We start from the raw sequence: 16,654 nt of genomic DNA, 5'->3' as shown, positions 1-16,654 counted from the left end.
TTTTTGCCACAGTTAATTAATGGCACTAACATGTCAAATGTGGTCAAGGAATGGTAATTGAGCTGCAAGAGTTTGAGTTCTCTTTTCTAGTGGAAGACAGTACAAGGGCTACCCTAGTTGATTTGTTGACTTACAAGGAGAATGCCCTCCTTGTTAAGGAAGAGGTGGTGAGAAGGGTAGTTGAAGAAGTGCCACAGATCAGCAATACACATGTGTTGTTCTTTGATGGCTCATACAAAAAGAGCCATGATGCAGCTTCAGGGAGTATAGCACTTTATGATCTAGAGGGGAAGCTAGTATGCAAGAGAGGGTTCAAATTGGATGCACATAGTAACAATGAGGCTGAATATGTTACATTGGAAGCCAAATTACAAATTTGTTTGAAGTATGGGATTAGAAGGCTGAGCATAAAAGGTGATGCCTTGTTAGTTATGAAGCAAGTGCTGGGTGTGTGGAAGAGCAAGAACACCAAATTGAAGGAAATGTGTTTCAGAATTAAAGGCCTGTTAAAAAAGTTTGAATCATGGAGCATCAGACACAATGAACGTGCTCTAAATGGAGAGGCACATGAAGCAGCTCAAAGCATGATTGGGGAGCTATTTGTGTTGAGCACCAATTTACCTCTTTATCATGGCCGGGAAAGTTTGGCTCAAGAAGAGGAGTTTTTGCTAACAGGAATCATTCCGAAGGACATTCAAAAGTCTAAAAAGTATGGTTTTGTGCGTAGAGCATCCACGTACAAATTGATTGGTGATGTCTTATACATGAAAGGGGCTGATCTAGTGTTGAGACGTGTACCTTGGCGGGAAGAGCTTTACAAAGTGTTGGAAGAGAATCATGAAGGCGCATGTGGCGGACATTTTGCTCTAAAGATCACTTTGCATAAGATCTTGCAAGAGGGGTATGTATGGCCTAGTTTGCACAAGGATGTTTACCATTGGTGTAGGTCTTGCAATAGGTGTCAAGCATTTGGGAAGAGAGTGTTGAAGCCAGAGCTACGAAAAACCATTATGGCCTTTGATGTGTTTGAAAAGTTGGGGATTGATGCAATAGGTACTATACCTATCACAAGCAGGGGCAAAAGCTATACTTTGCCTGCAGTGGAATATCTCTCTAGATGAGCAGAGGCTATAGCAGTAAAACAAATCACTGCAAAGGATGTGGCAAAATTTGTGTATGATGAAATATGTTGCAAGTTTGGGGTGTCATTGGAGCTACTTTTAGATAAGGGGCCAGGATTTAGAGCTAAACTGCTAGACTTCTTATGCGCGAAGATGAAGATTAGGCACCAGCATACCACTCCTTATTACACGCAAATGGCTTAAATGAAAGATTCAATGGTGAGTTGATACAAATTCTTTCGAAAGTGACAGAGCATCAAGGAAAGAATTGGGACTTGGAATTGCCTAGTGCATTATGGGCTTACCGTACTTCGGTGAAGACCGGTACAAGGTTTACTCCATTTCATCTGGAAAGGAAGCACTATTGCCGGTGGAGGTAGAGTTGCTTGCAGTAAAGATGCTAGAGAAGCTACTTGGGCTGCCTAGTGATGCATTCAAAGAGAGGCTCTTACAGTTACAAGAGGTTCAGTTGGATAGGATGAGCGCATTGGAACATTATGGGCAAATGCAAGATAAGGCTTTAGAAAAGATAAATAAAAAGGTCAAAAGTAAGGGTATCAAGAAGCATGACTTAGCGCAAAACAGTAAGCTGGACAACACCTTCCAAAAGAAGTTTCAAATTAAGTGGGAAGGCCCTTTCAAGGTAGTGGAGTGTTTTCCGAATGGTACATATCAGCTGGCTAACCTCGATGGGATTTTACATAAGTCAAGGGTAAATGGATTGCATCTTAAATTATATCATGCCAGGTTAATGATGGTGGAGCAAAATGAGTTGTTTGTGGAGCAAGTAATGTTGGTGAGAGATGAGGAGACCTGTGACGCGGCGAGTCTCATATCTCTTTTTGCTGTTGCTGATCATGAATGATCTAGTAAGCTAGGGGATGGGCAAATTATGTTAGGAGTTTTTTGGAAGAAGTGATTGCGCATATGTACATGCCCATGCATTATGCATCGAATAAAGAATTGCCCATTTCCACAGCCAAGTGGTTACGTGAGGCCCACATGTGTAGAGGTAGGACAGCATGTACATAGTGCATCGATTTTCATCGTCACTAGTATCAGTGTGTTTTATCTATAATAATGAGGAGTTGGTAGCGCCTAAAACTTCTCAAGGAAGCTATCCGCGGGCCGATGCCATGAAGTAAGCAGGTGCGTCAGATGGCTTCTAATGGCGTCAGGAGGTCAAATGGGGTCAATACTTGCACGTGGATAAGTACGGACACAACGTGGGTGTTTTCTTGTGATAATTATGCAAAAAGGCCATCATCAGAACTATATTCGGGAGCCACTTCACGTGTTGGCGGGATGCATTATTGGAAAAAGCTGAGTGTCAGGTGTGCGGATGGATGCAGCAGGGTGACAACTATGCGTTGCAAGGCCACTTTTTGGCCTGTTCGGGATCCGTTTGAGGTCAACTAAAAGGCCAAAGGTGCCCAAGTAATAAAGCTAAGTGTGGGAACTGAAAAACCAGAGAGAAGACCAGGAAAAACGTGGAGAGAAGAGGAGGAACAGCCGCAACTGAGTTTTTGTTGTTTTTGGACCCTGTTTTGGCCATAAACTGCTCATCCAAGGTCGGATTTGAGCACTTTGACATTGTAGACTGGGGTTTTGGGCCGTTCCAGACGCGATGGCGTTGTCTATTTTGCCAAATTCCTCACTGTTTTTCTGCTGTTTTGGTTGTGTAAGTTTCTCCTATAAGCGAAGCTTCTGCTCCAATTTGTGATTGTATCTGGCATATTTTACCCATATTGTGTGAGCTATTTGCCCCATTGGTGTTGGCCCAAGCTCAATTGTATCTAAACATCAGAAATTATCCTCTTTTGAGCTGAGTTTTTTGGGGGTGTGTGTGTGTGTGTGTGTGTGTGTGTGTGTGTGTGTGTGTGTGTGGAGTGGGCAAATGGATAGTCTCTCTCCTGTCACTCCATCGGTGTGTTCCCTGTCTCGGCCAGGTGGGTTGTGTAAGCCGAGTGGTGCCCCATAGTGTGTGTGTGTATCATCCCAAGAGTGTGTGTCGGGTCATTATAGACGCGTTGTGTGTGTTTCCATCCCGCTCACAACAGTTAAGAAAATTGATAACCTATGCGTGTGGTTAAGGCTTCGATAGGTTAAACTTGAAGTAACCTAATGGCCAATGGCACACCAATTGTCGGTGCTACTTGAGAGGAGGCATCGCTCACCTGAGCACTTAGTGATTAAGACTAGAAGAGGTTGGTGTTTCTACCTCCTAGCAAGCACCACTATGCATAGACGACAAGGACATCCTAGGCGAAGCAAGAACTTGACCACTGTGTTGTCAACATTATTTGTTGTAGGAGATTGTTCACATCTTGTTCAGCCCAGTTCCCTTTTGCTATGTAGCCCACTATAATCCATATGCCATAGAGCCACAATTGGAGAGTTTTACACAGTACAGTCGACAATAGGCTCTTTACAAAGAGGTCTTTCCATAGGGGCTATATTGTAAGCAAAAGAGCCATCAATCAATTGCTCATAACCTAGACCATAGAGACGCATCTACATGCCAGTCTTCTAATCTTAAGAGGACTACATCAAAAGTAATGTGGCACTCAAGTATAACGTTTAAAGACTTCTTCTTCAATGTGAGGGATCCATCGCTTGTTTTCCCTATCCACCAAGGTATTGCCTCATTACTTCCAAGCGTCAAGGTGTTTACATACAAGGGCCAACTTTCAATTCAGGTCAAAATGTTGACCTGCATCTAGAATCATCTGTAGAGTGCCCGGTCTATATCCCAATGAAGCAAGCGTAAAGACTGGATCTATTGGCAAGCCCTCGAAAAAGGTGTGAGACCCCCCCAGAAATTGCAAAATCCATGCAACTATCCCCCCACATCACAAACCCATCATGTATGCCCACTCTAATCAACAAACAACAAACTGCAATCCATACAGGCTGATCATATGGACAAACCAGAAACAGTTCCTCAAAGACTCCGGCTGTAAAGTACATCTCTAACTACCAGCGGGATATAGTTTTTACTACAATCTGCAGCATCACTCTTTGGACCATGTGGAAGGCTCGTTGTACTCACATTCTGGGCTCACAGCACATCCACACTTTGACAGCCATTTGGACTGAGCTGCAGCATACTCTTCACAGTCGATGGGATACTTCAGCAGGCTCCTCCACAGCAACGGAGCAGCATAGATGCTCCTTTCCTCACACATGAGATCTTCAATTCTCTTTAGTAAGGACCATGGTCGCATCACATGGCATTGTGCACCACCCCAGTGGTTCGTTTTATGTTCAGCATACAAGCCACCTTGATATCCTAGAGTGGTATTTGCTTCTACATTGCGCAATGCGTACAAAAAACCATTCTCTCTCTGGCGCTCTGAATTCCCTCTACCCAATGGCTCCAAGCAACTCTTGCAAGACAAGGCACCTCTTGGAGCTGATTCTTGACGACGTCTAGGTGCAAAATTTGGGTGTTGACAGCTACTTCTTCTTGGCTAAATTCTGCAAACTCTTGGACTGACGCATCTACTCTAGGTCTAAACATTGAATGTACACTAGCAGATATAATGGCTGGCCAATGACTGCAAAAATGCAGATAAGTGTGTCGTCTTTGGCAACAGAATCTACGACCACCTGGCTGGATGCTGAAACCGGCCTGTTCAATCCAAAAAGGGCGGTAGACTTTACTTTAAACCTTGATTTAGCTTTCACCCATTATTAGTCGTCTATTTTACCTGTACTTTCAAGACACAACAAAGGGGAGAGGGATACAGGCTGCTAGATTGCACCTGTATGAGTAGACGGACACCAGATTGGCCCCTAACTTAGGCGCCCCTTTCGGTATTTCTTTATTGTTCAAAAGAGGGAATAAACGCTGTGGTTCCCTACAAGCTGCCCCGCACAAACTCGGCTGAATTTCCACTGTTCCAGCCTGATTTCGGCAGCATAACTGTACTAGAACCCTTCACGGTCAGTATTCCCACGCATTGACTGACTTTCCCGACGCCTACGGGCACTTTGCAAAACCTGGCGAGAATCTGCAGCACGCTGAATTCTCTGTTTTCAGCCCTGAAAATGCGCCAGATCGCCTTTACAGCGGTCCCCTTGCGTCCCCGAACCTCCTGGGGGTATTAGGGTCCGTTTAGGGCCAAAACCCTAAACCTGCAAAAATACACAGCAGGCTGTAATTCACTGTTTCGGGCTCCGTTCTGCGTGCCGGTCGCATCCCTAGCAAGTCCTCGAGCTCCCGCACCTGTAGGGCTACTTGCCCTTTGAATCGGACGAGATTTTTGGCGTGAAACCTCTCCGAATTCACCTGTACCTGCGGGGGGATTAGCCGCTAGCTAATCCAGTACCTGTGCAAGAGGCTCTTGCCTCGGCAATCGCGCATGAACCCACACAACTGTACATTGGTCAAATGAAAAGCCCACTAGAGGGGCATAACATACTGCCAAAGGGGAGAGAGAGGGCAGTGCGTAGCGTGCAGGGCATCACTCCTGGCACCGCACTGTGCATAAGAGGGAAAGCAAGCACTCCATAGCTCTTAACCTGTGACAGAGACTTGCAAAATGAGCCTCCCAGCTATAAATCACGTTTTTGCCTTCTCTATAAGTAGTAAACTGGCCTCAGAGTGCCAAGTGTCACTCATTTGTGCATTTTCCCGCTTTAGACCCTCGGGTCTAAAAATATCTCACCTGCAGCCTCTGTTGACTTGGCCACAGAGTAACAAAATGATCCCCATGTCAAACTGCACGTAATGACGCGAAGACATTTTCAGGTCCCAAAATAGCAGTTCCCTAAATTTTAGGAGATGCTGCCATTATATCTTTCTAGGTCATCCGACCCTCTTTGTACACTGTGGCCACATCCAAAACTGAAATGTAGCCTCTGTAGCAAAGGATTCCACTTTGGCTAGTCAATGACCCCACTTGGCTAACCATAGTCCTTGTCCAACCTTAGTGCTCTCTTGCCCTCAGGCCTGGACTCCCTCTGGACAGTTCCACACTAGCTATGCAATGCAGGGCAGTTAGATTTCCCGAGGGGTGTTTCCAAAAAGTGAAAGTAAATAGATAATAAGAAAGAAATCAACAAAAAGGATAGATAGTAGTCACACGCTGGTGACATACCCCCCTCTTGAAATCTCAAACGTCCTCGTTTGCATCTATGTCGTCCATGCTTACTGTCAACACTGATGTAGTCAACACATGTCGACACATATACGACACATACATGCTCATTGTCAACCCTGGTGTATTCAACACCTCGTCGACTCATGTATTGCTTGCGTGTGAACCCTGTCCCAATGACATAGTGGTAGCTTCGCACTCTGCCATTGCTTTGAGTCACTAACTTTCCAATGACAAAATGGTAGCTGCACATTTTGCCACTGTCTTATAGTACACGTTGGATCCCGTAACACTTTCGAGCATACCCAAACCGACAGTTTAAGAATGCAGTTACACATGTACTCTTTAATAGAAGCAATCACTGTATCCTTGACAGACTGACAAGAAATACTCACTTCTATAGCACTAACCAAACTTTTGGACATTCCATAAGAGCAATTGCCAAACTGACAATCTGTACAGCTCTAACATTCATGTAACAGGTATTTGATTTGAGCTCACTTTAAATACCATGTACATCATTTGTTTCAAAAGCCATTGTCACACTGACAATCCATTTAGCTTTGAAACTCAAGGGGTCAAGGTAGGTTGCAAATCGAAGGCTTCCAGGTAAAGTGATAACACAGTTGGTGACTCTGCAAGTTCACCTTCTTCCATCCACTTAGCATCCATTGGTGGATAGTTTCTGAACTTTACCAAGTAACGCCTAAAAACCTTGCCTTTCACTTTCCTTTCTTTGTGTGCCAAAATCTGTTCCGGGACCAAGATCTCGTCAAGTTCCTCGACTTCCGGCTGATCTTCAGCTGGCATATCTTCTGGCACATCACCCACATAGGGTCTGAGAAGACTCACATGAAACGCATTGTGAATCTTCCAACTGTCAGGCAATTTCAGCCTATATGCAACATCACTGATTATGTCGCACACTTGAAAAGGCCCATAGTAACGCATGCTGAGCTTTGGAAACAGTCTTTCCTTGCCCTTCATCTTCTTTAACCTTGCCTTTTCAAACCGTAGAAGCACCCAATCACCAAGTGAATATACCACTTCACGACGGTGACGATCAGCTGCTTTCTTTTGCTTTGCCTGAGTCCTTTCTAAGGCCACTTTGACCTTCTTGTACATTTCATCCATGTCTTGAACATACTTATCTGCTTCAAATATCTTGTCCTTTGTATGCAGTATGGGAGGAACTTTCTTGCCACCTTCAACTATCTCAAAAGGTGCCTTGCCAGTTGATGAATGCACTGTATTATTGTATGCATACTCCACCAATGGCAAATACTGCTCCCACGTTCCTTTATGCTCTGACACATAGCACTTCAGCAGATCTAGGACAGTAGAATTTGCCTCTTCTGACTGTCCATCTGTTTGAGGATGAAATGACGAAGAGAATTTGAGCGTGGTACCCATATTCTCAAACAAGCCTTTCCAGAACAAACTAGTCATGCGTGGATCACGGTCGCTAATAATCGACTGTGGCATGCCATGATACTTGAAAATATTGCTCATAAACAAGCGTGCCATCGGATCTGGCTTTATCTTCTTCCTGACAGGAATAAAATGAGCCTGTTTGCTGAATCTGCAAATAATGGTCCAAATACCATCATTTCCTGTCTGCGTTCTTGGAAGATCAAAGATAAAATCCATAGCAATACTTTCCCATGGTTTATCTGGAATAGGTAGTGGTTGCAATAACCCTGGTGCCTTTGGCCTGTCAAACTTGACCTTTTGGCATATTAGGCATTCTCGCACAAAGGCATCCACATCCCTTCTCAATGTAGGCCAATAGAAGAATGTCTCTACCGCTTTAACTGTAGCATCGATACCACGATGCCCTGCATACGGTGGGACATGACTCTCTTCCATAACTTTGCGTCGCAATGGCTTTGTGACACACAATCTGCCATGCATCATCATGAACCCGTCTTTAAGAAGATAGTGTTCATGACGTTGTCCATCCATTAGTTGCTCGAAGACCCTTGCAAAATCTTCATCATTTGCATACTGTTCTCTCATATCATCAAGTTCATGATGATAAGGAATCGACACAGCTGAAATTTGTGGCTTCCTTGACAAGGCATCGGCCACAACGTTCTTCTTGCCTTCCACATGCACAATCTGAAAATGGAACATGGACAAGATATTTGCCCATCGCATATGCTTCTCAGATAACTTTGTTTGTGTCAAGAAGTATCGCAAGGTCTGATGGTCCGTTTGGACAACGAAATCTGCACCTAGCAGGTAGTGTTTCCAACTTAAGAGCGCATGAATCACAGCCAGTAACTCTTTCTCATAGACCTGCATGGTCATCTCTGGCCCTTGCAAAATTCTGCTCTCATAGGCTACTACCCTGCCATCTTGCATTAGCACTGCACCAATGCTACTACCGCAGGCATCACACTGGACCACAAATGACTTCCTAAGATCCGGCAACACAATGACTGGATCTGAAGTCATCTTTTCCTTTAAGAGATTAAAAGCTGAAATCTCTTTCTGTGTCCATCTGAAGGTGACTGCCTTCTTTTGAAGAGCATGTAAAGGTGAAGCAATCTCAGCGAAATTTCGAATAAACCTTCTGTAATAGGAGCATAGTCCCAAAAAGCTTCGGACATCATGCACCGTCTTCAAATTTGGCCATGACTTGATCGCTTCAACTTTTGCAGGATCCATTCTGACACCATCCTTTGAGACAATGTGTCCCAGAAAGTGAATCTCTTCCAGAAAAAACTCACTTTTCTTTGCATTGATGAGCAACCTATGACTGCGTAGCTCTTTGAACACAATGGCCAAGTGATGCCTATGCTCCTCTTCATTCTTTGAGTAGACTATCATGTCATCAAAGAACGTACCAACAAACTGCTGGTGTGGACGGAAAATTCTGTCCATCATCCTATTAAACGTAGCAGGAGCATTTGTGAGACCAAAGGGCATCACTAAAAATTCGTAAAGGCCAAACGTTGTTCTAAAAGCAGTCTTGTGCACATCCTCTGATCTAATGCGGATCTGATGATACCCACTCTTTAGATCTATCCTGCTAAACATAGCTGCTCCTTCTAATTTGTCCATAATATCATCAATTCTAGGTATAGGGAACCTATTCTTGATGGTATTCTTGTTCAGTGCACGGTAGTCGATGCACATACGCCATGAGCCATCTTTTTTCTGCACCAACAATACTGGAGAACAGAATGGAGATGAACTGGGCTGAATCAGCCCTTTTTCTAACAGCTCCTGTACTTGGCCCATTATCTCTTTCTGCTGAGCCGCACTAACCCTGTACGGAGGCTTATTTGGTGGGCTACAGCCTGGCACCAAATCTATCGCATGGTCCTCGGGTCTCTCTGGCGGTAATTGAGACGGTAATGAATCGGAAAAACAGTCACTATACTGTTGTAAAAACATTGACCTTTCTTTATCTAGCACAGATAAATTTGATTCATCACAATCTGACACTTCACGTGCAAAAACCAAGTACGCAGAAAGATGCTTTTTCATTACAGAAGTAATAGCAGAAGCTGATACAGTAGGAATAGACTCCCCTTTAAGCTTTACATCCAGAATATGAGTCTTTCCCCTGCTCTGTACAGTGATCTTTTTGTTGTAGGCATCCAGGATTCCCTGTACACGAAACAACCAAGGAATACCTAACAACACATCACATCCGTCCAGTGGCATGATGTAAAATTCTTCAGCATCTACATAGGACTGGATATGTAGACGCAACTTTCCAATGATGGGTGTCACAGCCTCTGTATGGCCAGGACATGCCAAACCTGCCTCTGCTGTATACCCCATCTCTTCCGGTCTGATTCCCAACTTTGAAGCCAATTCTGGGGAAATAAAGTTGGCTTTGGCACCTGGATCAAAGAAGATAAGCACTGTTTGATCCCTAACCTTTCCCCATGCTCTGCAAAGCTCACTTGCATCTGAATTTGGCTTGTCGCCCACCATATCTGGCACTAGACCAGCCATGGGCTTCTTTCCTTTCTTGTCTTCCTTGTCTTCAGAATCAACTGGCCTTTTCTTTGTAGGACAGTTGTAAGCAATGTGGCCAGGCTGCTCACATATAAAGCATTTGTTCTCTGTCCTCAGGACCTTCTTTTGCTCTTCTGACTTGCGAGGAAAACGTCTTTTCCATTTCTTTGCTGGTCCTTTTTCTGATTCAGCCGTAGCTTTGTCTTTCCCTGCGTTGGCTGACTCCTGAGTCCCTTTAGGAGCCTCATTGGGAACGTGCTTCTTGGCTGAATTTTTCTTGCCTGATCCTGCCTTGACGCCAGTGTTAAATTCACAATCTTCTCCCTTGAGCAAACCATTGCCAGTGTTTGCTACCTCGATGAGCTGCGTCAAAGTAGTGACTTTGGTCTTTGTGCAGTATTTTCTCAATCCTTTGGGTAGGCCACAACAGTATTTTTCAATCTGTTCTGTCAATGGCACAAACCTATAGGAAGTTACTGGAAGTAGAGCTTTCCAAAACTTCCGATTGTAATCATCCAGATTTCTGCAAGTGGCAGCATTAAGCTGGTGCCATTCTGTCATGACATCTGCTTCGAAATCATCAGATAACCAAGCTGCTGCAAAAATCTGCTTGAAGTAAATCCATGTGGACGGAGCTTGCCCTTGAAGCAATAAAGTTGTCCACCATTGTCCCGCATTCCCTGTCAAGAAAGTGGCTGCCTTGCGGACCTTTGAAGCCTCTGTAAAGTTTCCCCCTGCATAGGCCTTGTCAAACTGCTGGAGGAATGAAAGAGCCTTCTTCCTGTCATCAAACCCTGTAAAGGTCGTGAATGACACTCCTTTGCCACCTTCTTTGTACGGAGTTGGCCTCTCCAGCGGCGTTAAATTGTCATATGGAAGTGACTGAAACATGGGAACACTATTAAGGTTCATCTGTGTTCCTTGGCCGCTATTAACTTGACCTGGAAATGCCATATTTGGCTGCTGATTTGTAATTCCAGCCATACCAAAACTTGCTTGTGGCATCCCAAATTGTCCCTGAGTGCTCTGAAACCCTGGTAGCATGCCTGTGACACCATACATGGGGTTAGGCATCATCGTTTGAGCACCCCCAAACACTGTTCCTGGCGTATAAAACTGATTTCCAGGTGCATGACCAGCCATGCTCTGAAATACCGATCCACCTCCAAAATAGCCAGGGTGTACTGAAGGTGGTGGGAAGACCTGTTGCATAGCCTGTAAGTTGCTTCCCTGCCCATTAGAACCAGCTATAGGCTGCTGAAAGGTGGCGGGCTGAATTGGTACAGCTTGAAAAACTGGCATCTCAGCCACCTGTTCTTGCACCTTAGGCATACGTTGTGGAGACTGCATGTTCTCCGTCAAGTGTACAGGTGTTTCCATTGACTGTGCGGTATGAATCACCTGTGCTCGAGCCTTAACAGGCTTTTGAATATGATCCAGTGACCCAACTTGCTGAGACGGAACAGGAGGTTGCAGAAAGGCTAAAAACCTTGGGTTCTGCATTACTTGTGTGAACATAGCCACAGCAGTAGCCAACTGGGTCCTGAATATATCATCATCAGTCTGTGGTGGTCTTGAGGACTCACCCACTTCATGTGTCTGTTGACCCTGTGAAGAGGAAACCTCTTCAGTCACATCATCTGGTCTGTCAGCCATAATTACAATTCCCTGTGTCTGGTCTATGATCCCCTGTGTCTTCAAGCCCAAAACTGACCAAGGCTCACTTCTATGGAAAAAAGTGATTTAATCCCGTCGATGGAACCATGAAACCGGCCTGTTCAATCCAAAAAGGGCGGTAGACTTTACTTTAAACCTTGATTTAGCTTTCACCCATTATTAGTCGTCTATTTTACCTGTACTTTCAAGACACAACAAAGGGGAGAGGGATACAGGCTGCTAGATTGCACCTGTATGAGTAGACGGACACCAGATTGGCCCCTAACTTAGGCGCCCCTTTCGGTATTTCTTTATTGTTCAAAAGAGGGAATAAACGCTGTGGTTCCCTACAAGCTGCCCCGCACAAACTCGGCTGAATTTCCACTGTTCCAGCCTGATTTCGGCAGCATAACTGTACTAGAACCCTTCACGGTCAGTATTCCCACGCATTGACTGACTTTCCCGACGCCTACGGGCACTTTGCAAAACCTGGCGAGAATCTGCAGCACGCTGAATTCTCTGTTTTCAGCCCTGAAAATGCGCCAGATCGCCTTTACAGCGGTCCCCTTGCGTCCCCGAACCTCCTGGGGGTATTAGGGTCCGTTTAGGGCCAAAACCCTAAACCTGCAAAAATACACAGCAGGCTGTAATTCACTGTTTCGGGCTCCGTTCTGCGTGCCGGTCGCATCCCTAGCAAGTCCTCGAGCTCCCGCACCTGTAGGGCTACTTGCCCTTTGAATCGGACGAGATTTTTGGCGTGAAACCTCTCCGAATTCACCTGTACCTGCGGGGGGATTAGCCGCTAGCTAATCCAGTACCTGTGCAAGAGGCTCTTGCCTCGGCAATCGCGCATGAACCCACACAACTGTACATTGGTCAAATGAAAAGCCCACTAGAGGGGCATAACATACTGCCAAAGGGGAGAGAGAGGGCAGTGCGTAGCGTGCAGGGCATCACTCCTGGCACCGCACTGTGCATAAGAGGGAAAGCAAGCACTCCATAGCTCTTAACCTGTGACAGAGACTTGCAAAATGAGCCTCCCAGCTATAAATCACGTTTTTGCCTTCTCTATAAGTAGTAAACTGGCCTCAGAGTGCCAAGTGTCACTCATTTGTGCATTTTCCCGCTTTAGACCCTCGGGTCTAAAAATATCTCACCTGCAGCCTCTGTTGACTTGGCCACAGAGTAACAAAATGATCCCCATGTCAAACTGCACGTAATGACGCGAAGACATTTTCAGGTCCCAAAATAGCAGTTCCCTAAATTTTAGGAGATGCTGCCATTATATCTTTCTAGGTCATCCGACCCTCTTTGTACACTGTGGCCACATCCAAAACTGAAATGTAGCCTCTGTAGCAAAGGATTCCACTTTGGCTAGTCAATGACCCCACTTGGCTAACCATAGTCCTTGTCCAACCTTAGTGCTCTCTTGCCCTCAGGCCTGGACTCCCTCTGGACAGTTCCACACTAGCTATGCAATGCAGGGCAGTTAGATTTCCCGAGGGGTGTTTCCAAAAAGTGAAAGTAAATAGATAATAAGAAAGAAATCAACAAAAAGGATAGATAGTAGTCACACGCTGGTGACAGATGCTACCTCTAAAACTCAGAGGGCAAGGACCACCTTATGGGCAGCCAATACCCTCTAGTGTTGTTGCCCATGGCTGCTTGATTCGCGGCAGACCTGAGGCCTCCAAAACGGCTAGCAGCAATGACTGGTTCTAGGGGTGTCTCAATGTTAGCGAGGACAAAAACTAATCGCATAGAAAGGGTAGGTCGCGGCTGAGTTTCTCTGCCAATATGCCAGCACCAAGGCTGCTTGAGGGCAATGCAGAGGGATTTCTGATAGGGCTGCTCCAAAACGCCCAGATTGGCTGAGAGCAAGCGCCCTTAAAGCTCTTGACTCGTCTAATGGGTCTGTCCAAACATGCAGGTCCTGCAAACAAGCTCACAAAGGTGCCGACCCAGAATCCCTAGGGGTTTCCGATCTAGGTTTGGCTCTGAGTCGTAGTAGTATGTCCACGTGGCTCACCAAGCCCATGTGCACATCACATCTGCCTCTTTCCTCCACTTCTTTTTTTTAAGTTTGTAAAACCTCTCCCTTTTGAAGACTTGATTATTGCATAACCATTCTCTTCTTGATTCAAAAACAGTACCTCATTTTAGGCAGATTGCTCTACACTTCAGTATTCCTAAGAATGAGGTCAAAAAGCGGCCAGCTTTCAATAAGCTCTCTTACCTCATCTGTTTGAAAGTGATATTCTTGTGTCTTTAGTTCCTCTTTCTCCCATCAATCTCCCAGTGGTCCACCTTGAGATATCTCTATAAGCTCCTCTAATTTAATCCTCTCCTTCAAATCAGATGAAAGTTTCTTTTTTATGGTGAAGGATCTTATCATAGATTGATTGAGCTCAAATTAAGTGGCAAATTAGATGCATTGGGTGAGTCCAGCCATGCTTGAAAGTCCTTCACTTTGAAGAGCCGGAGGATTTGTAATTAAGGAGAGAGATTTGCAGCCCCTAGCTTCAATCCAGCAGTTGAAGGAGAAACTCTGGGGTACACGTTTCTTGGAGAGAAAAAGATCAAACCGCTTAATGGACACTGCATCAATCTGCTTAATGGACACGGCATCAAGCCATCAACATTGCAGTGAAATAATGGTATCATGTTTCCTACATGCATATGCACACGCCTCTCTCAAAGTTAGATACCCTATGAGCTCTGAAGTCCATGAGTTTGAAGGAATTCCTTTTTCAGTCATCACTTTTTTTCTTGAGAATATTGAAGAGTGGAGCTGGTCTATGCCCTTCCATTGTTTTTTAAAAGTTGTCAGCTCCATCGAGTACTTTAAAAAGAAATTTGTCCATAAAACAGAGAATTCAACAGACTAAGTTACAAAAAGAAAATTCTAAAGAACAATCAGAGACGATCCTAAAGCAGTTTTCAGAATAAAAAAGGTACTAAAAATTTGACATTACCTGACGAATGTACATTGGAACCGCTAATCCGATGCTAACCAACAAGCCCACAATAATTAGGGCGTAGTGCAAAGAGAACCTAAAAAACAATCCAACCGCAAAACCACACAGGGCAACCCCCACAAGGCAACTAGTAGCTTCTTGTGACCTTGTCAAAAAATGTCTTTCAGGTTTTTCCTCAGAGATATCGTTCTGTGATGCTCTCAAGATTAGGACACAACCACAGACAACTGAGTATCCTGACTGTTCATAAAGATCATTATCAGAGGCTGGCTAAATTAGCAACATTCTAATGCTAAAGAGAGTATGAAAGCCTCACCAGGGTTCCCACAGAGAGAATGCGAGAAAGATGGCTGACATCAAAAAACGTTGCTAGTACTCCAGCAACTGACCCGCACCAAATCTGAGCCATAACAGGGGTGTGGTGTCTAACATGGATTCTTGCAAATAAAGACGGCAAAAGTCCATCCCGTCCCAGACCAAGATACAGGCGTGACTGAAAAGATTTCACCAATCAGAGCTTGTTTGTGGTAGCAATTTGCGTCTTACAAAAACCAAGTAGTGTACTACATAATACAAGTGCGGCAACAGAAAACACAACTTTTAGGTTATCTGCAATGCTAAATCAAGAAAGTTTCAAGACAAAAACCGAAGATCATTGAAGTCTCTATAGCAGAAACAACAATATGCCAAATCAACAGAAGTTTCATCCTTCAACCTGAACTGACAGAGAGAAATGAATGAAATGTTATATTAACGTCTTCAAAATGAAATGAAATGAAATGTTATATTAACGTCTTCAAAAGGCCAAAATGACCTATGAGACCAAACTGTTACAAAATTGTGAATCTGATACCATGTCTGGGTACAAAAAGACTAGAACAAAAATACTACTACTACTAGAAGCCCCTCTCCTCAATCATGGCTGTCTGGATCTCCGTAGCTCCAGTGCTCGGTCGATGAGAGTGCCGGTAGTGGTCGAATGAGTGAGCTCTGCATTGACGACTGCTCCTCTGGCTGTCCCATATCTAGTGAAAAGAAATCTGTAATCTGTCTCTGGGACTGTCTCTCTCTAGCTCTCCCCAGTAAAGTGTGTCTATATCTATGTAACTCAAGTAGATATAGCCCAAGACATCTCTGATCCTCATAACTCATGACCCTAGAGAAAGGACCGAAACCCTCTCTGAATAAGCAGTGGAAACGGCCCCGAATCTCATAGTACACTGTGCAATGACATATGTAATGTAGCTTTGTCTCTGGCCATCTTCGTGCCCAACTCCTGTGGCGGCTCTATCCATGTCCTCCTGGTATCAAGCTGGATGAGGTCTTGACGAATGAGTCTAGTAATCTCCACCCGTGTAAGAGACATCGATGGTGTCTAAAGAGAGTACTGGAAAGGGGGCAGCTTGTCCATGGTGAAGCCATGCATCTGAAACAATGATGTCATATGTGCATACCAGCATGGAGTGTCCCCCTGAAGAGCCAAGTGTCTGGAAGACTCAAGGGTCAGTCTAGCATATATGCCTCTAGCAGTATCCCACAAGCTGTGCACAAAGGAGACTGATCTAGTAAGCGCCTCAATCTCCATAGGAGGGGCAGCTAGCTCTGCTCGAATGATAGCATGGGGCACGGAGGCCTTGGCTCTGATCAGTCAAGAGATCATAGATACCAAGGGCCTCTCCATACGTCTCCAATGGTCAACCATCCTGGCCTACAGAAGGTCCCCATATCTGCACCGCATACAACATAGTTGAGGCTACTAAAGTATCAAAGAGCCATAACTTTGTCCGAGATTCCTAGAATTGAACCTGCGAACACA

The 16,654-nt window shown here is 44.8% G+C and overlaps 1 protein-coding gene across 1 annotated transcript in view; it reads right to left on the bottom strand.

Moving 5' to 3' along the window:
• The window catches only part of CAT9 (cationic amino acid transporter 9), a 128,889-nt gene that overhangs the window by 25,811 nt on the left and 86,424 nt on the right, over positions 1–16,654 (bottom strand). The window contains exons 5-6 of the mRNA XM_086514600.1: positions 15,155–15,331; positions 14,836–15,078 (exon numbers count right to left, since the gene is read on the bottom strand). Coding sequence (XP_086370726.1) covers positions 14,836–15,078; positions 15,155–15,331 — 420 coding nt within the window. The remainder of the gene's footprint in view (positions 1–14,835; positions 15,079–15,154; positions 15,332–16,654) is intronic.

This window comes from Adiantum capillus-veneris, chromosome 6 (genome assembly GCF_014529385.1).
Source record: "Adiantum capillus-veneris isolate H3 chromosome 6, ASM1452938v2, whole genome shotgun sequence".
Taxonomy (NCBI): domain Eukaryota; kingdom Viridiplantae; phylum Streptophyta; class Polypodiopsida; order Polypodiales; family Pteridaceae; genus Adiantum; species Adiantum capillus-veneris.
Note: the sequence above shows the minus strand (reverse complement) of the source record. Positions and strands in the feature narration are given on the sequence as shown.